Source organism: Pteropus medius, unplaced genomic scaffold, assembly GCF_902729225.1.
Source record: "Pteropus medius unplaced genomic scaffold, Ma_sr-lr_union100, whole genome shotgun sequence".
In the NCBI taxonomy this organism is placed as follows: domain Eukaryota; kingdom Metazoa; phylum Chordata; class Mammalia; order Chiroptera; family Pteropodidae; genus Pteropus; species Pteropus medius.
The window spans coordinates 57,350,158-57,375,493 of NW_024344378.1; the positions used below are offsets into that span (position 1 = coordinate 57,350,158).

Below are 25,336 nucleotides of genomic sequence, written 5' to 3' on the forward strand. Positions count from 1 at the left end.
TATGTGACAGAGAGGGGTGAAACTCCTCTGAAGTTCTGCTAGATCACCTTCACACCCCTTCCCTTGCAGCATTCCTCCCATCACTTTTGCCCCCAGCAATTTGAGACTCTGCTCTGGGCACTTGAGAGCTATGCACGGTTGTTAGGGAAGATGACAACACCTTGAATTGGGCTTTACAGATTTACAAAGTGCAAGTCCCATGTCACTCCAGTAGGTCCCCACCACTCCCTGTGAGGCAGACAGTAGGGTCACGTATTCCACCACTGGTGAGTAGACTCAGCCCCAGGTTATCTGACTTCAGGGTGTTACATCTTCCCCCCACCCCTCACTCCCCACATCCTACAGTCTACCTGGGCTGGGCTCCCTGAGGTGACCCCTAGGGCTGTGAGATGAGCTGACAGTTCATCCTGACCCTGAGACCCAGGAGTCACTATCCCTACCATCTTCACTAACATTTAATGACACATACACTGTGCCAGGTACTTATTTCCCTTAATCCTCATAACAACCCTATAAAGTACTAAGAATTATTATTGCCATTTTTAGATAAGGAAATTCAGGCCCAGAGATATTAAGGAACTTGCCCAAGAACACATAGCCAGGATATAGTAGAGCTGTTCCCCTAAATGCTGTGCTACATGCCAGAGCATAGAGCCTCCTCCACACTGACAGTTACCCAGTGACACTATGCACCAAGATTTTATGGAAATCAGACAAGTGTTCTTTACAGAGGCAGCTTGGGGTGATAGAAAGAATGGGTTTGGGAGACTTGCTTTGCCACTTGCTGGCTCTGTCTGAGCCTCAGGGACCTCAACTATATATGGGACCAACAAAGATGAACTGTTATGTATCTACTGTACCCCTTTAGTAAGTGGGAAGACAATTTTTTGTGGATGAAGCCAGCATTGCTCCCAGGATGGCTCCAGGGCAGGGTTGTGGAGGGTTTTACTTCTTCAGCTTTCCCTAACACAGGCCTGGTCCCTCCCCACCCCCAGTGTAGGGGTTTCCATGATACTCAGCTCTGAACGGCCAGTGAGTCATCTGGAAGTAGAAGGCATAGAGTTGGAGCAGCAGGCCACAAGCCACCCAAGGTGATACAGGGGGACCAGGTGGGAGAGACTGGAAGCCAGGGTAGGGCTTTTATCCCTGAGAGAGGCCTTACTTTCTAGGCTGGACCCTTGAGGAGGCTGCCTCAGTACCCCTCAGCAAAGGCTCAGGAATGGGGAGGGAGGCTACCCTGACACACTTCCATGAGGCCTCTTTCCATAAGAGCAGACTGAGTTGAGGTGAGGCATCTAGACTTCCTCACTGGAAGAAGAGGCTAACTGGACAGTGTGCAGGATGCAGTTCGGTCTGCCCCAGCTGGTTTCACAGCAGAGGCAACAGAGCACTAAGATTCCTGGGTTTTGAGGGCCCAGGCTTTGGGTAAGCTGCAATGCTCCTTTGTGCCATCACCTCAAAAAGGTTTTTTGACTCTCAGTGAACTGGAGGAGGTGGTTCTAGAAGTGGGCAATGCATTCTTCTCCTACACTCTGACTTCCTTGGTAACCTCTGTAGTCACTCAGACTCACTCTTACTTTCCACCAAAGTGATACAGGAAAGCATGGGTGCCCCAAAGGCAGCTGGACCTGGGCTCTGTCACCCTAGCATCTCTGCCCAGGCTCCCTCTGATTGACTCCTTCAAGACCCCTCCCACCCCCCGCCCCCCGCACCCCTGCCGATACACACTAATCAAACCAAGATGGAATTTCCCCTCAGTACAAATCAAGCCAAGATGTTTTTCAGAAAACGACTGTGGCTAATCCTGAAACCTGAACCTAAAAACCCTATTGCCTTGTCATCTGTTTTGTCCCAAAGACTGAACTAGGTCCAGGTTCAGCAAACACACGTGATTGAGGCTTTTCAGATGTCAAATCACGAGTCAGAGTGCAACCGAAGCATCTTCCAGTCAAGGCCAAGCTGACCCACTCTCACCCTCTTCTAGGCCCAGGGGACCCAGATAGAAGCCTGGCCTGCCCCCTACCCCCATTCTCTGCCTTCTGCAGGTCTTTGGCAGCCAAAGCCCAGTGAGCCTCACCCCAGGCAGCCGCATATATTTATAGCTATATCCCTTTCTCAGCCCCGTCATAATTCCTGGGGGCCCTGCTCTGAGGGCCCGTTATCTGCCTTGGCTCCTGAAGCAAATTCAAGTTCGGGGCATCAAGAAATTCTGGATTGTGTTTCCAGTAAAAATTGAAATTGTCCTGCTCTGATATTAAAGTCACCTTTCTCTGGCTGGGGTGGGATGGGGTGGGGGAAGTTGGGGGAAATGAGTTCCTGACACATTTTCTTTGGATCTTTTTGGATTGCAGTGCCTGCATCTACTTACAGCCCATCCCCTGGGGCCAATTACAGTCCAACTCCCTACACCCCCTCCCCTGCCCCTGCCTATACTCCATCGCCTGCCCCCACCTATTCCCCCTCACCAGCACCAGCCTATACCCCCTCACCAGCCCCAAGCTATAACCCTGCACCCTCAGTGGCCTACAGCGGAGGCCCTTCTGAATCTGCCAGCCGCCCCCCATGGGTGACAGACGACAGCTTCTCTCAGAAATTTGCCTCTGGCAAGAGCACCACTTCCATCAGCAAGCAGACCCTGTCCCCAGGAACCCCTGCCTACACCCTAACAGGTTCCCAGGTGTCCCCCCTTGCCAGGGGCACCTTCCAGAGGGCCGAGCGCTTCCCAGCCAGCAGCCGGACTCCACTCTGTGGCCACTGCAACAATGTTATCCGGTATGATCCAGCTGTGCCCCTGTGCTGGGGTGCTGGAAGGGTGGGAGTATGGGTTGCTTCCCCACTGTCTGAACCTTGCGATGGGGTAGGGAGATGGGAACGCAGGTACAGGGAGAAGGCTGCGTGCAAGGCAGCCTCAGGTCTCTCTGACTAGCCATCTGGTCTGACCCTCTCTGAGCTTTAGCTTCCACTCCTGTGTGACACCCACTTCCCTGGGGCGTTGGGTGGACTCCATGAGGTAAGTGGATGAAGCTCTGAACATGGTACCTGGTGCCAGGACCGCCCCCTTGGGTTAAGGCCGAGTTCTGGGAATGGCAGGTTTTATTTTCAGTAGGTTTATTGGGCATGTTATAAGTTGGCTGAGAGTGTTGATTTTGACCCAGCTTTCCTTTAGAGTTGCTTCTGGGTCTTTCCACAAACAGGCCTGTGCTGCTCAGGGCTTTGGTGGGCATCTGCCACACTAAAATAAAAACAAATGATTTCACCTTTAGAAGCAAGGGATGATGAATAGTGCTTGTCTGAATATAGTATGTTTATAGTATTTGTGTGTGTGGGGGGGTGCTTGAGGGTGGTGAGCTTATGTATATATAAAAAATACACTTTTATTTAAAACGAAAGTAATACCCATTAGAGAAGAATTAGAAAATTCAGAAAGTGAAAATTAAAATATAAAATATTTCCGTATAGTTCCATTTTTCTGACTAATAATGTGGAACTAGACTCCCCAGGTTTGTGTCTTAGGTCTACCATACTATGACCTTGAACAACTTATTTAACTTCTCTGTGCCTCGGTTTCCTTATCCGAAAATGCGTATCATAATAGTACCTACTTCATAGGATTGTTGTGAGAATTAAACAAGTTAATAAATACAAATTTCTTCTTGACTAGTGCCTGGCACAGAGTCAGCACTTTGTAAATGTTAGCCATCAGCACCATCATCATTGCTCTTCTTATTATAGTTATCAGTAGTCAACTGAATGGATGTTCCATAATATGCTTATCCCATCCCCTACTGGTGAATGTTTGAGTTGCTCCCCAGTTCTGTTTGTTGTAAATGATGCACAATGAACATCTTTCTGCATGGAGCTTTATCTGAATTTCACATTATTTCATTAGAACAGTCACAAAAGTCAGGGTTTTGGGTTAAAGTATGGGCATCGTTGGGGGTCTTGAACTATCTGTTCTCAAACTTTTGGGGCTGCCTTAGTAGATGCTGTTCTCTGCTTCCCAGGGGCCCCTTTCTGGTAGCCATGGGCCGCTCCTGGCACCCAGAAGAATTCAACTGTGCGTACTGCAAGAACTCCTTGGCAGATGTGTGCTTTGTGGAGGAGCAGAACAATGTTTACTGTGAGCGGTGTTATGAGCAGTTCTTTGCCCCAATCTGTGCCAAGTGCAATACCAAAATCATGGGGGTAAGTGGGCAGTATCCTTCTCCTCTGACCCTTGTCTTTTCCCCAACCAATCTCTTCCCCTCCCCAAGACTGTGGGGGTACCAATAGAAAGCCAAGAAGTTGATTTAATGGAGAGAGAACAATTCCATTTCTATCCTGGAAGGGAGTCAGTTTGCCATCCATGAACTAGGGAGCAAATTAACTTGAAGTCTTGAAGTGAGAGATGATTACATGCCTGGGCCACACAGCTTGAAGTGGTGGCAGACCTTCTGCAAAGCGAATTATCACTTCATAGCCTGACCTCACCATGTACCTGAATGTTGCCTTGACCCTTAATGTCCCGTTGGTAAGATGGTGGTAATAAGCAGTACCTCCCTCCCAGGTTTGATGGGAGCATTCTGCATCACAGTTACGTAAATGCGCAGAACCTGCAAGTACTTCCCACCAGCAAGTACCGCATGAGTAGGAATCCCTCCTCTGCCATCCTGGGCCTTCCTTCGGTGCATCCGAGGTCCACTTCCTGGGCTCTCCTGCCTTGTTCCCACATGGGATGCTCCAGAAGTGGCTGGGGCCTGGTGGGGATGTCAAGCCCAGCTCCCTCCCCCCGGATCTTTCTATCCTGAGCTAAAGCTCTTTTCCTCAGGAAGTGATGCATGCCCTGAGACAGACATGGCACACCACCTGCTTCATCTGTGCAGCCTGCAAGAAGCCCTTCGGGAACAGCCTCTTCCACATGGAAGATGGGGAGCCCTACTGTGAGAAAGGTAGGGCTGCTGTGCTGTGGAAAGTCCCTCCACCCCTGCCTGGGAGAAAGGGGCAGGCACAGGGAACTCCTGCTTGAGTATATTTACATGGAAACATCAGGAGGCTTCAAGTGGCAGAATCATGCTAATATTACACAAAGGAAGTTCATTGAACTCTCTCTCCTGTCTATTTGGTTGCAGTAAGGAGGAGGCTTGATGTTTTTACACATTCAAACTCTGCTCCCTTCCCGCACCAAATATGTGAGTCTCAAGTTGGTATCTTGTGGGAAACATTTTATATGATTTTAATTTGGAGACCACAAAGTCTAGTCTGGAAAGGCTTCATCCTCTGGACTTCATCCTGGATTCTGCTCCAGGCTCCACCTCAGGCTGGCTTTGCAACCCTGAGTGAGTTACTAAACTTCTCAGAGCCTCACTTTCCTCACCTGTGAAATAGGGGAACTAAACATCTGCCTCAGTTGTGGTGAGGATGAAACCACAGAAAGTGTGTAAAGCATTACTCTTCCTGCTTCTAGGTTGTTCCTTCAGAGTCCTGAAATCTCCCTGTCTGAATTCAGCGTTTCTCTGTTCCCCCAAATGATGTATGTTATCTTAAAACTTGGAGTAAATTATCATAAATTCTGAAGACAAAGCATTCTATTAGAGAGTTGGATGTCCTGGCTAACTAGCCGTTTGCTCACTCATTTATTCACAGCCTGCTTCTTTCAGAAAAGGATTTGAGGCAGGTTCCAACAAAAGTAACATAGACTTGAAGGTTAAGACAATAGAAGTAGAAAATCAGTACTAGTTAGAAGAGGGAAAAGCAGGCATGCTGATTATAAAGATTAACAGAGAAGCAGTGACTGGGTAGCACATTTGAGGGCAAAAAGAGAAACACAGTAAGTTAGTTTACTTTAAAATTAGAAAGGAGAAAACATTACAGTTTCTCAAGGAGAAAAGAAAAACAAAATGAAACTTGTTCCCCCAACAATAAATTGTAAAAGCAATTTCTTCTATATTGGTGAGTTCTCTTTTTAGCTCTGAAGTTAATTGAATGACTTAGTGACTTAGTAACTCTGTACCTCAGTGTCCATATCTGTAAAAAGGAGAAGATAACACCCATGTTTTCTCTTCTTATGAGCATATGGTGATGATTGGTGATTGAGAAAAGTGCTGTTGCTCCAATGCGACTAAAAGCATTATTAATCGACTAAAAGCATTATAACTTTTATAATTTGTGATAAGCCATAATTTGTGTCTCAGGTTTGTGAAAGAATGATAGATTTCCACCATCACCACTGTCCTTCTCCATAGCAATACCCCTAAAAGGATTGGTGGACATTTGGGTTCCTTTTACTTCTTGGCTATTATGAATAGAGCTGCTATGAACATGAGTGTGTCAAGATCCTGTTTTCTTTTGGGTATGTGCCCAGAGGTAGGATTGTTGGATCATATGGTAGTTGTATTTTTTTACTTTTTGAGGAACTGCCATACTATTTTCTATGTTGGGTGCACAATTTTACATCCCACTAACAGTGCAGTGTTCTAATTTCTCTACATTTTTGCCCAAACTTGTTATTTTATGATACTTTTAATAGCAGCCATCCTAATGAGAATGAGGTAGTATCTCATTGTGGTACTTTGTCATCATTTTTATCAGCAGCTTGACAGAAAACACAGGATGATAGAATCTAGACTCACAAAGATTTTGGTTGGCTGCAATGATTATGCTGACACTTTCATATATGACATCTTATATATAAGACAGGTAGGAGGGTCAGCCCCTCACAGGTGGGCTTACACCTGAGCAGTGCCCAGGCCTGTCAAGGCATCACAGTCACCGGGGGAACTATAAGAGATTAGAGAAGATAAATTCCCAGACCTCCAGATGACAAATTTGATGTGGTGCCCCTCCCCAACCTAGGTGATTTCAATATTTAGTTAGGTTTGGGAATCCAAGTGTGGGCCCAGGACCAGCAGTATTAACATCACCTGGGAATTTGTTAGAATGACAGGTCTTCTGGCCCCACCCCAGATCTATTGAATCAGAAACTCTGTGGGGTGGAGCCCAACACTGTGTTTTAATGAACCTCCAGATGATTCTAACATTTGATAACCACTGCTCTAGTAAAGCACTAAGTCCTCCTTTTTCAACACAGAGCATCTGTGATTTGATGGATGGAAATCCTTTTACAATAGCAGTAAAATCAATTAAGTACAGGGTGTGAATTCAAATTGGGCCATAAGAGAGTCAAAGAAAATTATAAAGACCGAATAGGAGAAATAAAGGAAGAAATAAATAAATGAGGAACTAGATTATGCTCCTAGTGGGAAAGGCCCATGCACAAATTTAATTCGATACCAATTACGTTCTCTTTTTGTAGATAAACGAGGAAAAATCAGCTTTTTAAAAAATATATGTTAGAGTCAGACCTATGCTACCAAATTTTAAAACAAAGTGGCAATTCTCCGGATCAAGTTTAAAACAAAAATCAATCAGTGGGAACGACTAGACATTCCAGAAATAATATCAAGCCATTTCAGAGCTTAATCTGTAAAAAACCATAGGCTGTACAACAGGAGAAGGAATTACCATTTAATTAGGCATTCCGAACCATTTCTTTCTTTGTCAATTCATCATTTATCCATCAAATGTGTGCTAGTTCGTGTGCAAGATGCTGAGCTTGGAAAAGAGGGTCTCTGCCCTCAAAAACCTCAAGTAGACCCGTCATTGTGTGATGTGCCAGCACATAAATGGACAGTTAAGTGATAATGAATGAGTGGATGAAAAGGAAGGGAAGCCCAGGAGATGCACTCAGGAAGGCAATCTCATATCTCTTGGTTGGGGTGGGGATGACGACTTCCCAGAAGGAAGGCCTGGCCCAAAGGATTGCAGAGGTTCAGATAGACAAACTGGAGAGGGTTTTCCAAGTCCAATTCTTGGTTTATCTAAAGGCATGGAAGTGGAGGAGAGAGCCCAGGGTATCTGGAGACTGACTGGGAGTAGGGAGAGAGAAGTCAGGAGTGGGGTGCAGGTCTTGCCCTCCAGTGAAGATGGGTTAGCCTATAGCCCTGTTTTTCACCCCATGCTGATAAGTTCCTACAGAGCACAGAGTGAACCGTAAACCTGCCATAACTTCCTGAAGGAAGCAGAATAATGTTTTCTTAGCTCTGGTGAGATGATAGATTTCAGCCTACTGAAGAAATTAAGTATTCTGTCAGAAACAAGATTCATGGACTGTGATATATGTAAAAGCATTTGCATGACAAACTATAATTAAACCCAAAGAGAGAAACCAGACATTGGAAAAATATGTAAGAGATACTTATCAAAGTTCAATGGCAAATAGATAACTGGAGATACCATGAAGTCATGGAAAGAGGATGATAAATTTGGAGTCCATCAGGCTACTTGTGTGATGGAACCTCTACAACCAGTTTCCTCATTTTTAAAATAGAAATAATACTTTTTCACAGGACTGCTGTGAAGATTAAACAAGAAACATAGAAAAGCACTAATATTGGATTAACACATAGTAGATACTTGAATCAGTTCCCTTCCCTCCTTTTATCATTTATAAAGACATTCAAAATAAGAGCCAACATTTGAGTATTTGAACCACGGACTTCACATACATTATCTTATTTATTCTGTATAATAACTCCATGAATTAGGCACTACAATTGTTCCCATTATACAGATGAGAAAGTTGAGGTGCTGAAAAGTCAGGCAACTTGCCTCACATTCGAACAATTCCTTAATAGAGCTGGGACCTGAACCCAGTTCTTTTCTTTCTTCAGAACTCAAATTTATCACCCCTACTGCACTCTGCTTCTTAGTGTGTGTCTAAGACAATGAACAGGCATACTGTCCACAAGGAGATCTGAGCAGAAAATTGCTGTAAGCAAAAGCCAACTGTGGCAGAGCTGTGGAGAGATAAATAATTTCCTGGGGAAATGAAGGCTTTGTAAAAGTCATCAAGCTTTTCTAGAAGAACCTGGAAGGGTTCTACAGTGAGTGCAGTAGAACTGCTGCTCCTGTGACCCAAAGAGAACAGCTCATTTAGTGGAGAAGCATGGGACCTGGTCCACTGTGTCTCAACTGTGTGACTGGTGAGGCCCTTCACCTCTGATCTCTTTTCTTCATCCACAAAATACAACCAAACAAAACAGAAAATCAATAATAGTTCAGTCTTCAACAATTTTTTTGCAACAATTAAGTTCATTCATTGACTTATTGATTCATTGATTCATCCATTCACTCATGTTGGGTACTAACTTATGTGCCCAGGCACTCTGCTGGGAGTATGAAGACCTGACATTGAGATACTAGTAAATAATACCATCTATGTGAGAATGCATGATAAACTATAAAGCATTAGAAAATAATGTTTGGTGGTATTATCTTCTTGGCTAGGGGTTGGGGGGAGGTGGCAGGAGACATGTCCCAACAAAGTAGCTAAAATATTGAAATAGTGAAAAGTTATTATTAACACAAATGGCCAATGACAGAAGAATGACCAGGGAAAGAACATTCTTTAATTATTAAAAATGTTAAGGGCTCTCATTCTTTCAAAATAAGCATAGCTGCTGAGAAATGTGATTTTTTTTTTTCTTTTTTGGGATTGGTATTTTTGGCTATAAGAGGTAACAGGGACAGGAGAAAATTACTTTACAGAAAGTTAATGACAGTTTGAGAAAGTGTTTGTAAATCAAACCAGAACAGGATGGTGACTAAGCCTGAATCCGTACAACAGCAGTGCATATTATTTGAAAAGGAGGGAAAAAACCACAATCGTATAACTATTTTGTCTGCAAGATGACAAGTAATCAATTAGGATTCACCCACTGCCCCTAGCCCAGTAATTTGGGGGTTGTCCTGGCATTGGGTTGATATGGCCAGGACGCTCCTTCCAGCTTGCCTGGATGCTGATCCTCACTCTGCCTTTCATTTCAGACTACATCAATCTGTTCAGCACCAAGTGTCATGGCTGTGATTTCCCTGTTGAGGCTGGTGACAAGTTTATCGAAGCTCTGGGGCATACCTGGCATGATACCTGCTTCATTTGCGCAGTATGTTTTTAGCCTGGGGTTCTGACTTTCTGAGAAGGGGCAGGAGGGATGAAGTGGACCAAAAGACCAACAGTTTACATTATTTGAACTCTGGCATTCTAATATTCTGATCATTTTTAAAATCTGGCCAATACTATGATGCCTTAATATGTCATAGTTGAGCCTAGTTTTATTACTAATATTTTCTATAAACCAGTGTGGCTTTGTTATACTCTATTTCATTAAGGACACAGTGTCCTAGGATCTGGCAAACCAGCAGCTTCTCTCACCAACATTATTCTCAGTAGGTGGGAGCAGTGAATGAAGCTTGGATTTAAAGAGGGGTGGATGGCTTCCTGTGGTTACAGGTTGTTTTAGATATGTGATTCAAGGGTTTTCCCCAGGAACACTAGGCTGGCGCTTATTGACTAATCCTATGAAAAGCTGAGGTAAGGTTTCTTTTGATAGAACTTTTAGAGAGCAGAACTGAGTATCATTTCATTTTCCTAAATGGTCTTGTTCTTGATATGTAGTTGCCAAGAGATAAGCCCTAGATTAACTATTAACCATGTGCAGTTTATTCCTGCTAAACAACCAGGTCATTTTTACCATGCAAGATTGGCATTTTCCTTCTGAGGGCTTTGGGTTGGGGAGTAGATATGGTAATGAATCTATGACATTTAGATTCTGCATTACAGTTAGACAATAGTCATCCCTGATAAAGCCCTGTAATGTCAATCTGTCACTGACTAAACTTTATTTGAGAAAATGAATGTGCTACTACTACTATTTTTATTTTTACCAGAGCTACTCAAGGTAAATTTTGGGAGTGTGTGAAAGGTCTGTATAGTTTAAACTTGAAGAATTTTTATAGACTTATGACATAGGACAACCCTAGTAATAAAGTTTACTGCAATACACTTCAGGTTTTACAATTTATTTCTATACTGCTCCTCCCATTAGTGGGATGCACTATATTTACTCTGTGTATTAGTCTGCTAGGTCTGCTGTACAAAGTACCACAAACTAATGGCTTAAACAAAAGAAATTTATTTTCTCACAGTTCTGGGGGCTAGAAGTCCAAATTCAAGGTGTCAACAAGGCTATGTTCTCTCTCCTAGCTTCCGGTGTTTGCCAGCAATCCTAGGTGTTTCTTGGCTTCTAACTGCGTAACTCCAGTCTCTGGCTCCATTGTCACATGGCTATCTTCCCTCTGTGTGTCTGTGTCTTCGCATGGCATTCTCCTTTGTGTGTGTGTCTGTCTCTGTGTGTACCTCTCCTCTTCTTATAAGGATTCTGGTCATATTGGATTAAGGGCCCAACTTACTCCAGTATGACCTCAAGTTACATCTTAATTACATCTGAAAAGACCCTATTTCCAAATGAGGTCATTGCTGTGTCCCTGCGCTGGGTAGGTTGGAGGTACTAATGGTTAGGACTTCAATGTGTGAATTTTGGGGGGACATAATTAGATCTATAACACTTATTTTCCAGCTCTTTGAACAGATTCTCTAGTTGCCTTTTAGGGTCCTTTAAATATATCAGGGCCACCAATCACAAAAGGGACGGCAATATAAATATATTAGTTTTGGTGTTGTCCTCTACAGAGCCATAGCTCAGCAAGACACAGCATATGGCTCTTTAACCCTTACATTCAAGCCATTGCTTGTCTGATCCTAAGATGCTGCCCGCAAATCTGGTTACTCAACTTCTAGAAGGATCCAAGAGACTTGGGGAAAGTCCAAGGAAGACAGTGGCACACAAGACCTGTTCTTTGAAGGCAGGCTGATGAGAATCTGTGTCACATGGAGAGGGAACCATGGCAAAGATGAGCATGCATCTGCTCCCTTGAGCTTGCCACACGTGTTTGGCTGAGAGTCACGAGAGCACAAGTCCCAGAGGAAGTCCACAAGAAGCAGTAAAACTTAGGGTTGTTCAGGCTGAGATTATAAATAAGTTTTAGCACTGCCTAAAGAATGCACCCAAAAAAACCAGGCAGATCCTATTCTTTGGAGAATTAACAGAGAATTGTTAAATCTTCCCCCAAACTAGCCATCTGTGGCCTTCACTGTCCCATTAAGATGTATCAAAGGGAAGCATGGTTTTAATTTTTGAAGCAATCTTTTGATTGGAAACCTTTGAGGGTTCTTTTGGTCCTCTTTCTCTCACATTATATTTCCAAATCACTTTTAATGAGCGTATATTTTCCTATAACTTAAAAAAACTAGCAAGAAAGGAAGATCAGGACTAGCTCTCCCAGCTGATGTGCTATTTTCCCCATCAGTCATATCTCGGGAAAGCACATCCTTTAGACTAATTCAAATTACCAAATATTCTATGAGTTTTGTGTATAAGAGTATCCAGAACAAGTCTCTATCATCAAGGAATTTAGCATATTGAAAGGAAAACAAAGCTAACATGTACAACTAGTTAAAGAACAGAACAAGACAACATCTCTGAAGTCCCAAGCATATAAAATGAAGGTGAGAAAGGGCAGTGTGGGTCAGGGTGCAAGTTGAACTCCTGTGTGTCTTTGGCACTTGAGCTCCAGGGAAAGAATTTGGGTCCTTCCTTAGTGGAGGAAAGATCTTACTGGTCCCTATTTCCTCTAAGTTTACTTAGTTTCTAGTCCTTTTCCACCAGTGTGGGTATCATGAGGGGATAGTTAGTGGTATAACTTTTGTGAGTAGTCCTAAGCACTTGGCCTGTTCTATTGCCTTCCACTCTGTGGTCAGTACTGTTTATGGTCACCACTCCCAGGCCCTGATGCTACTTGACCACGGAGCCTGGGAGGTGAATCTGTTCTCCAGCGGCATATCCCTCCTATGTCCTATGCTGGGTAGGCTGGAGGTTTTCTCCACCATGAAGCCACCTTGCATCCCACCTGCAGTCTCCTGGCCCAGGACACTGAGTACAACGTCTCTGTGAAAGTTCTTGCCCTCAGCCCAGTCTTATCAGTGAGCCCCCTCTGAGTCTCTGGCCTTTCCTTACTCCTTGGTCTTCAGTCCCCCAAAACCTCTCCAGCCTGACTCATCCCAGAGTTCTCACAATTAACCAGCACCGTTTCAGATCAGGCAGAATTGACAAGCATTTTCTTGCCAGCTCACTCTAGAGCTGCCTATCTCCCCTGAAATCTATCCTCAGTTGAATCTTGATTGCCTCCTTCTTAGATTTGTCTTCAAGTTGTCATCAGCAGCATGAGACCACCACAAGAGCCTGGTGACTCTAAACATGACTGCATGCACCTGGGATGATTGTAGACACTTTCAGGTCATTAGTTTCCAGAGCCCATTGGCAGCCCTGGGTGACCCCAAGCATAACATCTTCAACTATCCATCAGGGCCTTGCACTTGGGGCTACCATGATGTCACTTTTCTTTTCAGTGCTCTTGGAGTGGACACATGCTCACTGACCCAAGCTCATTTTAGTAGGGTGATTTCTCTGTTCTCATGCCTATCCATACATGGGAACTCTACCTGCACTTTTTCCAATGTTAGTGTCCTGGATGTGGCCCCCAATTCTGCTTCCCATTAGGGATCCTCAGTACCCTTTCTGAGGCTTGGACCCATGACTAGCTAACTCTGACACATTGGCTAGCCTACTTATTGTAGGTAGTCCAACAAACTTGGAGGGCTGCCTCTGTACAAGTTCGTAAACCCAGAAAAATTTCAAGTAAATGCAGCCCCTGTCTGCTATGGGCTATGTGGAAAATGAGCTTAGAATTGGAGTCTTGCAGACCTGGATATGGGTTCCCAGTCTACAACTTACTAGGTCTGTCACTTAAACAAGACACTTGGGCTCTCTAAGCCTTAGTTTTTCTTTCTTTTTTAAAAAAAATATTTAAAAAAAATTTTCAGTTACAGTTGGCATACAATATTATATTAGTTTCAGGTAGTGATTAAACGTTTATATGACTTAGAAGTAATCATCCTGATAAATCTAGTACCCATCTGACACCATGCATAGTTATTACAATATTATTGACTATTCCTTATGCTGTTCTTTACATCCCCATGACTATTTTGTACCTACCAATTTGTACCTCTTAATCCCTTCTCCTTTTTAACCCAGCCCCCAAAACCCGTCTCATCTGGCAACCATCAAAATATTCTCTGTATCTGTGAGTTTCTTTCTGTTTTGTTTGTTTGTTTATCCTGTTCTCTAGATTCTACATGTAAGTGAAATCATATGGCATTTGTCTTTCTCTGTCTGACCTACTCCAATCAGCACAATACCCTCTAGGTCCATCCACGTTGTTGCAGATGGCAAGATTCATTCTTTCTTATGGCCAAATAATATTCCATTGTATATATGTGCCACCACTTCTTTATCCTTTCATTCAATGATGAACACCCAAGTGGCCTCCATATCTTGGTTATTGTAAATAATGCTGCAATAAACATATCAATTTACATGTTCCTTTGAAGTAGTGTTTTGGGTTTCTTTGGATAAATACTCAGAAGTGGGATTCCCAGGTTCATCTCTGTTTCTTGTTATAGCTTTTGTTTTAAAGTCTATTTTGTCTGGTATAAGTATTGCCAGACAATATTAGTTTTCTTTTTTCTTTCCATTTTCATGAAATATATTTTCCATTCCTTTACTTTCAGTCTAGTATGTGTCTTTCGATCTGAATTGAGACTCTTGTAGGCAGCATATGTAATTTATGTTCATATCCATTCAGCCACCCTATCTTTTTATGGCAACATTTAATCCATTTACATTTAAAGTAATTGTTGATAGATACATAATTATTGCCATTTTATTATTCATATTTTTTTTTTTTCCCTTCTTCTTAAAGACGTCCCTCTAACATTTGTTGTAATACTGGCTTGGTGGTGATGAACTCCTTTAGCTTTTTCTTATTTGGGCTCTCTTTATCTCTCCTTCAATTCTAATTGATAGCTTTGCTGGGTAGAGTCATCTTGGTTGTAGGTCTTAGCTTTTCATCACAGACTATTTTATGCCAATCCTTTCTGGCCTGCAAAGTTTCTGTTGGGAAATCAGCTGACAGTCTTATGGGAGCTTCCTTGTAGGTAATTAGATGCTTTTCTCTTGCCACTTTTAAGATTCTCTCTGCCTTTAACCTTTGGCATTTTAATTATGAGGTGTCTTGGTGTGGGCCTTATTGGGTGAATCTTTCTTAGGATTCTCGCGCTTCCTGGGCTTATATGACTGTTTCCTTGTCCAGGTTAGGGAAGTTTTCCGTCATTATTTCTTCAAATATGTTTTCAATTTTTTGCTCTCTCTTTTCTCTTTCTGGTACCCTATGGTGTGAATGTTGGTACACATCGTCCCAGAGGCCCCTTAAACTTTTTGGGGGGGGCAGATTTTTTTTCTTTCTGCTGTTCTGATTGGGTGTTTTCTGCTACCTTATCTTCTAAATCACTGATTTGATGTTCTGCTCCATCTAATCTACTGTTGGTTCCCTCTAATGTATTCTTCATTTCAATTATTCTATTCTCATTTTTGATGGGTTCTTTTTTATGTTTTATATCTCCATTCTAATATTTTCTATTCTTTGTTAATATTCTCAGTGAGTTCATCTACTCTTCTAAGTTCATTGAGCATCCTTATAACCAAACTCTGCATCTGGTAGATTGCTTGTCTGCATTTTGCTTAGTTTTTTTTCCTGAAACTTTGCTCTGTTCCTTCATTTGGGTCCTGTTTCTTTATCATCCATTTTGGCTGCCTCCCTGTGTTTGTATCTATGTATTAGGTAGAGCTGCTATGTCTCCTGGTCTTAGTAGAGTGGCCTTATGTAGTAGGTGTCCTGTGGGACCAAGTGGCACAGTCTCCTTGGTCACCTGAGCAGGGTGCTCCAGGTGTGTCCCTTGTATGGGTTGTATGTGCCCTTCTGTTGTGGTTGAGCCTTGGTTGCTGTTTGCATGTTAGTGGGAGGGATTGACCCTTAGGCTGATCGGTTGTAAGGACTGGCCAGTGACTACAGTGGAGGAACTGTTGTGCAGGGGCTGACTCTAAGAAGCAGGATTCCCTTTCGCAAGGCCCTGGTGCCTGCCCAGTTTGCCTTTTGGGTGTATGTTCCTTGGATGAGGCCTTAGCTGGTCCTCCAGCTCGGTTGGAAGCTGGCAACTGGTTGTGCCAGCCCCAGGGCCTCCTGGGAGGGTCCCCAATAAGACCAACTTCAAGTGCAGCCTGTGCCCTGCCCGGGGCCACCTGGCAAGAGTTACCAAGCAATCTGCAGATGGCTGCCACCCAAGCTGGGCTTGAAGATACCTTGAGAGGCCAAGCTGCAAACATAGGGCAGCTACTGCTAATGCTGGGCTTGGGGCTGCTCAGCAAGAGGTACGGGGCATACTGAAGCCAGACGCTGCTTGTTTGGGTTTTGTGAACCTTTGAGAGATTTTAGGAAAGTCCACAACTTGTGGCAAGACAGGCCGTTTGTATGGAAAAGCCATTGGAAGCAACTTGGATGGGCCAGCAAATTGGGTGGGGTGAGGTCTCAGAGAATCACCAATCCAAAGATGGGGTGGCTGAATGGATAAGAATATAAGAGCCTTAAATATGCTGCCTACAAGAGACTCAATTCAGATTGAAAGACACATACTAGATTGTAAGTAAAGGGATGGAAAAAGATATTTCATGAAAATGGAAAAAAAAGAGCTAGGATAGCAATATTTATACCAGACAAAATAGACTTTAAAACAAAGGACCCAGTAATCCCACGTCTGGGATTGCTAACCCAATATACTAACTTTGAAGAGACATGTGAATCCATATGTTTATTGTAGCATTATTTACAATAACCAAGATATGGAGGCCACTTGGGTGTTCATCATTGAATGAAAGGATAAAGAAGTAGTGGCACATATATACAATGGAATATTATTTGGCCATAAGAAAGAATGAATCTTGCCATCTGCAACGTGGTTGGACCTAGAGGGTATTGTGCTGATTGGAGTAGGTCAGACAGAGAAAGACAATTGCCATATGATTTCACTTACATGTAGAATCTAGAGAACAGGATAAATAAACAAACAAAACAGAAAGAAGCTCATAGATACAGAGAATATTTTGATGGTTGCCAGATGGGAGGGGGTTTTGAGGACTAGGGTTAAAAAGGAGAAGGGATTAAGAGGTACAGATTAGTAATTACAAAATAGTCATGCGGATATAAAGAATAGCATGAGGAATATAGTTAATAATATTGTAGTAACTATGTATGGTGTCAGATGAGTACTGGATTTATCAGGGTGATCACTTTGTAAGTTATATAAATGTCTAATCACCATATCGTACACCTGAATCATATAATCTTATATGACAAGTATAATTGAAAAAAATTTTTTTTTAAGAAAAAGAAGGGCACATGTAACTCTAGCTGCCCTCTGTCTCGCTCAGTCACAATCTCTGCTGGTTTTCACAGCCAGAAGTTGTGGGGACTTCTCTCCCTGGCACTGGAACCCTGGGTTGGGGGCCTTGGTTTGGGGCTGTGGCTCCTTGCTCATCAGCAGGGACCTTCTCAGCCAAGATATCCCTCCTGATTCTCAATCGCCACACACAGGTGTGTGACCAACCCGTTTCACATCTTCCGGCCCACCACCAGTCTTGAGGTGGCTTCTTCTCTATGTCCGTAGTTGTGGAACTTCAGCTAAATTTTAGGTGATTCTCATTGATGGTTGTTTTGTAGTTTAGTTGTAATTTTGGTGTAGTTATAAAAAGAGACAAGCAGAGCATTTACCTACTTTGTCATCTTAACTGGAAATCATTGAGCCTCAGTTTTTCAATTGTGAAAGGGGGAAAAGTTATACCTATTTTATAAGGTTTTTGTGAAAATTAAATGAGATCATCTACATAGAGTGTCTAGCATCCTGTTTGACCCTCAGTAGCTCAACAAGTATTACTTAGCTCCCTTCTTTCTGTAATGTCTCCATCTTCAAACTTGCTCATATGTTGCCATCATGGGAATATATAATTTTGTCCCTTTTTTCATATAATATTTCCCTGCAATCACTTTTCCATATTTGATTTATCTTTTTCATGGTGGCATTTTGTTGGAAAAAAGCACTATAAAAATTTACTTAACTATTACCCTACTGAGAGAAATTTTAGTGATTTTGTTTTTAGTTGAGCACAGATTGACTTCTTGTTTTGTGCAATAGTTTCTGTAATAGAAAATTCTCCTCTTCACCATTGCCACATTCTCTACAGAAGACTGAGCTGATTTACATGTTCCTAGCAATACACAAGTAGGCCTACTTCCTTTTGGCATTGCAGACTTTTGATTTATTTATTTTTTTCACTTTTTGGCTATAGTCATAAAAGGTTAAAGGTGACAAGCCATTCAGTTTTTTTTTTAATTTTGCTAGATTAATAGGTCTGTATCGTATCTATGGACGTTTTAATTTAATTTTATTTAATTATTAGTGGAGACAATTTTCCTGACGTGTTTAGTTTACTGATGGCATTCCTTCAGACATTAATAATCTTGGTGGATATTGATCTATGAACTTGTATTGTTTTTTTTATAAGTTTTAGACAGCATCAATTGGGCTTTAATATGTATATTTCCTGTAATCCATTAAATTTTACTAATTTAATTTGATTTGAGTTTTATTCCATGTTACTGTTTGTAAGGCTTAAATTTTATGTAGTTCAACTTATTTATCTGCTTTAGTCATTAAACACACTGTTGCCTTTCCTCTCATTTGCACGCGACAGCGCTTTCTCTTAAAGAGGTGACTGAAATCTTTTGCTTATGTCCCCCTTGCCTCATGGGTTACAAGGCCCTGTGTCACACCAGTCTTTTTTCTGTCCCAGGTCTGCCATGTGAATCTGGAGGGGCAGCCATTCTATTCCAAGAAAGACAAACCTCTGTGCAAGAAGCATGCACACGCCGTCAATGTTTAGGAAGCCCAAGGCTTCTGATGCAGACAGGTGGTGAGCTGCTCCTGCTGTTGGCAACAAAGGATTCAAGGAGGCTGATATCTATTTTGGGGGTAAAGGGAGAAGACAGGAAGTAACTGAGCCCTTTTAAAGTATAATTTTAGTCTTTTTTCTGCACACAGATTGTGTATTTGCATAGTTCAGATTAAAAGCCAAATGAAAATCCCTAAACCAAGCTAGTAATTAATCCAAGACTGGAATCGTACTTTAGACATTAGGGCAGAATTCTAAGAACTGAAAAGAGAAAAACAAAAAGTAACTTTCCCAAGGTGATATACTTCCTGAGGTCACCAGAGCAGGGACAGAGCCCAGAGCAGTTACAGAGAATCTGAAACATTCTGTGGAGTTCTTTAGAGCTCCTCTGGCAAACGAAATGAAGTGCCAAACAGTCCTCCCTGCAGGGTATTTTTAGGGTCAGAGCTGAGAGCTTATTAGCTAAGGCAGACTGGGCTTTGCTCACCAAAAAAGGAAGTGTTATTCCATTACTAGAGTCATGGAGCTACCTCTGCACATCAGACTTCAGACCTTGAACAGACTCGAACATCCTAAAGGGAGCTCAGACATCCAGAGTGATGTCTTCTGGGAGCCACTGAGCAACTGACCTGGCTTGAGGAAGGGTTCTGGCTCGCACTGCTGACAGCTGAGGAAAGATGGGCTCTTTAGCTCCCCTCTTTCAATCTGAAACACCCGATGCCCCAGAAAGCTTAGCTCCTTTTTGAATTGTGACGGGAAAGTGGAATTGGGTTTTTCCAGTTTTGCTTTGCTGTGTGTGAGAGATTTTTAAATGACTCCGGGTTGTGTTTGGCCCTTGTTTTGCTTTATGCGGTTAGGTTCGTTAGTGTGAATGTCCAGTCATGTGCATGTATTTCACTGCCAGGCCTATGACAGCTCATTTATGAAGTCTTCCTCAGCACCTGGTCCCCCAGCAGGCTTAGTGACCTGTGGAAAAGAAGATGTCTGAAACAGGATGGCAGAACAGGCTGAGAACACGTCCAAACTCGAGGTGCAGAAGAGGAACCTTACATTCTGCCAACCTCATTCAGAATGAATGCATGGGTTGGCAGGCCCTCCCACCTCAAATCAGCGCCATCCTTCTCATATGTTCCTTTAAATGCAGCACACTGGTTATATACCATTGTGTTGACTGCTGGAAGAAAAAGATGGACTGATATAAACTCGTTTGCCATTTTGGCCAGTATTTTGAAAATGTATGAGCTGGGTTGATCTAGCAATTATTTAAGTATTTATCAAAATAGACTTGGGTATTCAAACTTCTTTAAAATATTAGTGATAGTTTGAGTTAAGTAAGCATTATAAAGCCGTTTGGTGATAAAGGGAAAAGCTTTAGTTTCTGAGATTGGAAATGGAATATAAGGCTCTTTCCCTTTTAGGAAACACTCTTATTATACACATTGAACATAGCACTGAAGCAAGCAGTTCGAGTGGATGTTTCTCACTTGAGCACAATACTTAAGCATTCTTCCAGCTCACTGCTAGTCTCTTCTCACTCCTGTTTTGGATTTTCTCTTTATACGCTTGAAATCTTTTATGAAAATGCATTAGAACACTTTTTTTTTTTCCTGAGAACTGAGGCTTCCAGGGACTGACTTTAAACCTGAATATGTCTCTTTTCCCCCAGGAAGAGGGAAGCAACTAAATGTGTCCCTAGCAGGAGGCCTGTGTTTCTTTCCAAGAGTAAAGCCACCAATGTCCCCCAGGGAGCACCAGGAGGGATATAAACATGCTCCTACCACAGGGCCCTTCGTTAACTTAGTGCTGTGAGAAAGTGAATGTAGAGCACCAAACGGAGTAAAATCTGCAGGGAGTGCCTGGAGATTTTTCAGGAGTTGCAAACAAGTACCTTGGAGCATTTTGTTATTTTTGGAAAGTTCAAATATACAAGGACAAGGAGGTTGCTGACTGTTCAGAAAGGCTCTAGGTAGGTTTTCTCTAAAAAAAAGAAAAAAGAAAGAAAGAAAGAAAAAACAACCCCTCCCCCCACACCAAACTATTAAATTATGAAGGACTAGTCTTGAGGAAAGGAAAAAAAAAGTTCCCTAGAGTTAAGTTTCCAAAAATATCTTTTGAAAGGGTTTTACACACACACACACACACACACACACACACACACACACATGCACACACATGATCATTAAAAAGTGTGCAATCATTAAAAAGAAAAGTGAAATATCTCAAAGGAGAACTTCATCATAGTCATATATTGAATTGTTTTTTGTTTGTTTTTTTACATTTCAGAGCTAGTGTAGATTCTGAGGGACTCTTTTATTTACCAAAACGCAAAACAAAACAAAAATATTTTAAAGGTAGGAGGGAAAGGAGGTAGTTTGAATATGGTTTCCTCCATATTTGTAAGTTTGGCATAGCATAGGGGTTAACATTGTATCTATTTCAGATTAACATCATGGATGGCCTACAACACCAAACAATTTTTAACAGTTCATGGTGGGGAGTACACTTTGGATATACAGTTCTTGTTTCATTGCTGACATTTATTTAACATTTATAAACATTAATTTTTTGCAACTGAGTGACTTGTGTTTGCAGTGTTTGTGTTAGGAATCTAGCTTTTATAATGTTAACTTTCAACCTATTACTTTTGTTTGGGGATTTTTTTTAATTTTAAGATTTCAGAAGTGGAATACAATGTGTAAGAGGTGTGCATAAAAATAATTTGCATGTTGTTTTTTGGACTGTGTGAATCCTACTTTTTAGCAAAATAAAATGCAAAAAGGCTGTGCAAATACAGATTTTTCTGTGTTAAGTTTTTTTCATGTGACACCAAAAACAGGTTTTTTTCTATATGGCTACTAATAAAATTCTAGACAAAACAAAATGCTCTATGAAGAAATACATAAAACTCACTCTGTTGGTTTATATGTGAATAATACATATGTTTTGCATATAAAGTTAATTTTCCGCATAAATAATAAACTGAAGATCAGGCTTTGCCTTTTCTTTTTGGAAAGATTTATTTATTTAGCTATTCGGTGAATAAATATTTCATAATTATTTATTTTTATTCTGCTCCAAATGGTCTAATTTCTATATTATATGTAGAACATTATATATATCATTTCTATATTATATAGACTACAATATTCTATAAATATTTCTATATTTAAAATGGCTATATTTTCTTCCATATCTTTAGTTTTGAAATAAGTTCAGAGAAAAATTCTACTGGTATTTTTTAAAAAGATAATGAAGTTACTATGCTTAAAACCAATTTATTCTTTTTCAAGGTATTCTGTTTCTAGGCATTACTTAAAAGGAAAGGGAAATTTTTCATAATTTGATTTTTACCACCTGAGTCAGATTTTGAAAGAGCTGTGAAATTACAAGCAGAAATAAAATCTCATTATTTCAGTAATTTTTAAAACTATAGCAATTTTTAAAAATAGGTGATGGAGGACAAGGAGGCTCATAGAATCATAGAATTTAAATTTGGAAGGACTCTAAAAGATCACCTGGGCATTTTCCAGGTGAAGGAGCCGAGGTCTAGAAAGGGGAAGTGGCTTCCCAGCATATACAACCAGCTAGGGAGGCAATGGTGCAATGGAATAAACATGGACTTTGACATGCTAAGACCAGGGTTTATATCAAAGTTGATCTAATACCACCTGAGTGACACTGGGAGAGTCTCTCTAAGGCTGCCTATCTACCTGAAAATGAAGGTGATAATATCTGCCTCACAATGATATTTTGAGAACGAAGTGCAATAGCTTTTGGAAGAAAATTGCAATATGCATGTTAGTTGTTATTATGATCAATAGAGTGGGGTCAGAACCCAAGGCCCTCAACTCCTGCGTTATTTCCTTAACTTCTCCAACTTCGCCATCCAGAAAAAATACGTTGGGAAAAACAGCAACAAGAATAAATATTATACAAAGAGCTCAGAAATATGAACCCCATGGATCAGAATTTGATATAATTACAGTATTTCCACCTTATCTGTGGATGCTTATATATACTGAACCCTATTCATACTATGTTTTTCCTATACATACTTAAAGTTTAATTTATAAAAAGCACACTAAGAAATTAACAATAATAACATAATAAAAGGGAACGATTTTGAGATAAACATGTGAATGCGGTCTCTCTCTTAAAATATTGTATTGTATATATAGTGTGGATATGCTGGACGAAGGGATGATTCACAGCTCAGGTGAGAGTTCTTCGTGCAACTCAAGCAATTTAAAACTTATGAATTATTTATTTCTGGAATTTTCCATTTAATATTTTTATACCTCGGTTGCCTGTGGGTAACTGAAACCATGGAAAGTGAAACCATGGATAACAGGGGACTACTGTACCTCTACCAGAATTTCTTCACTGAAGACTTGTGGACAGAATCAAAATTGTATATTCCTTTGCTCACTCACTCATTTTTTCAACAAATATGTATGAGCACCTACTATGTGTCAGGCACTGCTCTGGACACTGGGAATGTGATAGTGAATAAAACAGACAAAAACCTCTATTCTCATGGAGCCTAGATTCTAGTGGTTTGGAATCAGCCAAACGAGATAAATAACTGAATTATGATGAGATAAATAACTGAATTATGTTGAATTAGTTCTAAGGAGAAAAATTTGGACTATTTAAAGCTTCTCTACAGCGTTACACCGGCATCTAGCTGGACTGAGGCTCATCAGTAATAAAGACATGGATCAAATAGAAATTCACCATACACATATGTGCGCTGTGTGAGTGTTCAGTCCCTCAATAAAGAAACCTATTTAACTTATTTAAGCACAGAACATGGAACTCCAATTTGGAAAATACTGCCTACATTTTGGGTTTAGGCTTTCCAGAGCTCTAGCTTTCCCAGGACAGTCCTAATGTCAAATAATCTTTCTTGATGTTCCCCTCACATGCTTAAAATATTTCGATAACTTGGGCAGCGTGTGTGTGTGTGTGTGTGTGTGTGTGTGTGTGTGTGTGTGTGTGTGTGTGTGTGTGTTATGTTGTGTTGTATTAGACTTTATTTTTAGAGTAGTTTTAAGTTCACAGCAAAATTGAGCATAAGGCACACAGATTTCCCATATTCCCCTGCCCCCACTCATGTATAGTCTCCCGGGTTATCAAAATCTCCCATTGGAGTGATGCATTTATTACAATCGATGAACCTACATTGACAACATAATCACACAGAGTCCATAGTTTATATTAGGGTTCACTTTTGTTATTGTATATTCTGTGGGTTTGGACAAATGTATTATGACATGTATCCACCATTATAATATCACAGAATTGCCCTAAGAATCCTCTGCTCCACTTATTCATCCCTATCTCATCCTTAATCCCTGACAACCACTGATCTTTTTACTGTCTCCATAGTTTTGTCTTTTCTAAAATGTCATATAGTAGGAATCATACAGTATGTAGCCTTTTCAGATTGGCTTCTTTCACTTAGCAATATGCATTTAATTTCTCTCCATGTCTTTTCATGGCTTGATCATTTCTTTTTAGTGCTGAATAATATTCCAAGAGTCTAACTTTGCATTCCATAAACATTCAGTGAGTGGTTAGGCTGTTGTAGGGATGGATGATGACAATACAGACAAGGGTCTGGCATTCATAGAGCTTGCACTTTAAAGGGAGGAGATCAACAGTAAACAAATAATACATAATCAGTATAATTTGAGATCGTGAGTGCTATAGAAAAATAAACAGAGTGATGTGTTTGAGGCTGGAGTAAGCTAGTTTCGGAGAGTGGTCAGGAAAGACCTTGCTGAGGAAATGACATTTGGGCAAAGGTCTGAATGATGAGAAGAAACCAACCATACAAAAGTTGGAGGTAAAGTGTTCCAGAGGGGAAAATAACTGTGAAACCTTTAAAAGAACAATTTTGGCACTGCAAAGGCACAGGGCTTGAGAGCAGAGAGAAGAGGGCAGCAGCAGAAGAGGTAGAGAGCACAGAGGGCCTTGCAGGCGATAGTAAGACATGTCAGATAATGCCTTCAAATGCCTGCCAATTGCAGAGAGAGAAAATACATATTTGACTATAAGAACCTCACTTTTGGTAGAGTGAATTTTATTTTTTTCTATGAGACTTTCACTTTAAAAAAAATTTAAAGTTGTTCATCAGGCAGTTCTGGATGAATATGGCAAAATTGTCAAGGTTTTATGCAGTTGTTAAAGTCTGGGAAACCTCATTTCTGTGTGGGTAGCATAGAATTGTTTTCCGAAACCTGAGAAACACGGACTTCTACTTGTATACACACCTGCACAAAGTGCACACACACATTGTGTTTTACTTAATTGGAATCATACTATATATACTGCTCTGAGATTTGCTTTCTTTTAAAAGCAATTTCTTTTTGTGGAGAGGTGGTCGCTTTCTAAGTTATAAAAATGTTTAACCACTATGCTATATAACTGAAGCTAATATAATATTGAATGTCAACTGTAATTGAAAAATTAAATAAATAAAACAATTGTAACTG

General features: G+C 41.1%; 1 protein-coding gene across 4 annotated transcripts in view; it reads left to right on the top strand.

The window, feature by feature from the left end:
* Window positions 1-20,944, top strand: part of LDB3 (LIM domain binding 3) — a 62,672-nt gene extending 41,728 nt beyond the window's left edge. For 3 of the 4 annotated variants that reach the window (XM_039872295.1, XM_039872296.1, XM_039872297.1), the window contains 5 exons: window positions 2,352-2,772; window positions 4,005-4,185; window positions 4,808-4,928; window positions 9,865-9,980; window positions 18,738-20,944. In XM_039872295.1, coding sequence (XP_039728229.1) covers window positions 2,352-2,772; window positions 4,005-4,185; window positions 4,808-4,928; window positions 9,865-9,980; window positions 18,738-18,827 — 929 coding nt within the window. In that variant the 3' untranslated portion in view covers window positions 18,828-20,944. The remainder of the gene's footprint in view (window positions 1-2,351; window positions 2,773-4,004; window positions 4,186-4,807; window positions 4,929-9,864; window positions 9,981-18,737) is intronic. The other variant, XM_039872294.1, reaches the window with a different exon arrangement.
* Window positions 20,945-25,336: the final 4,392 nt, after the last annotated feature.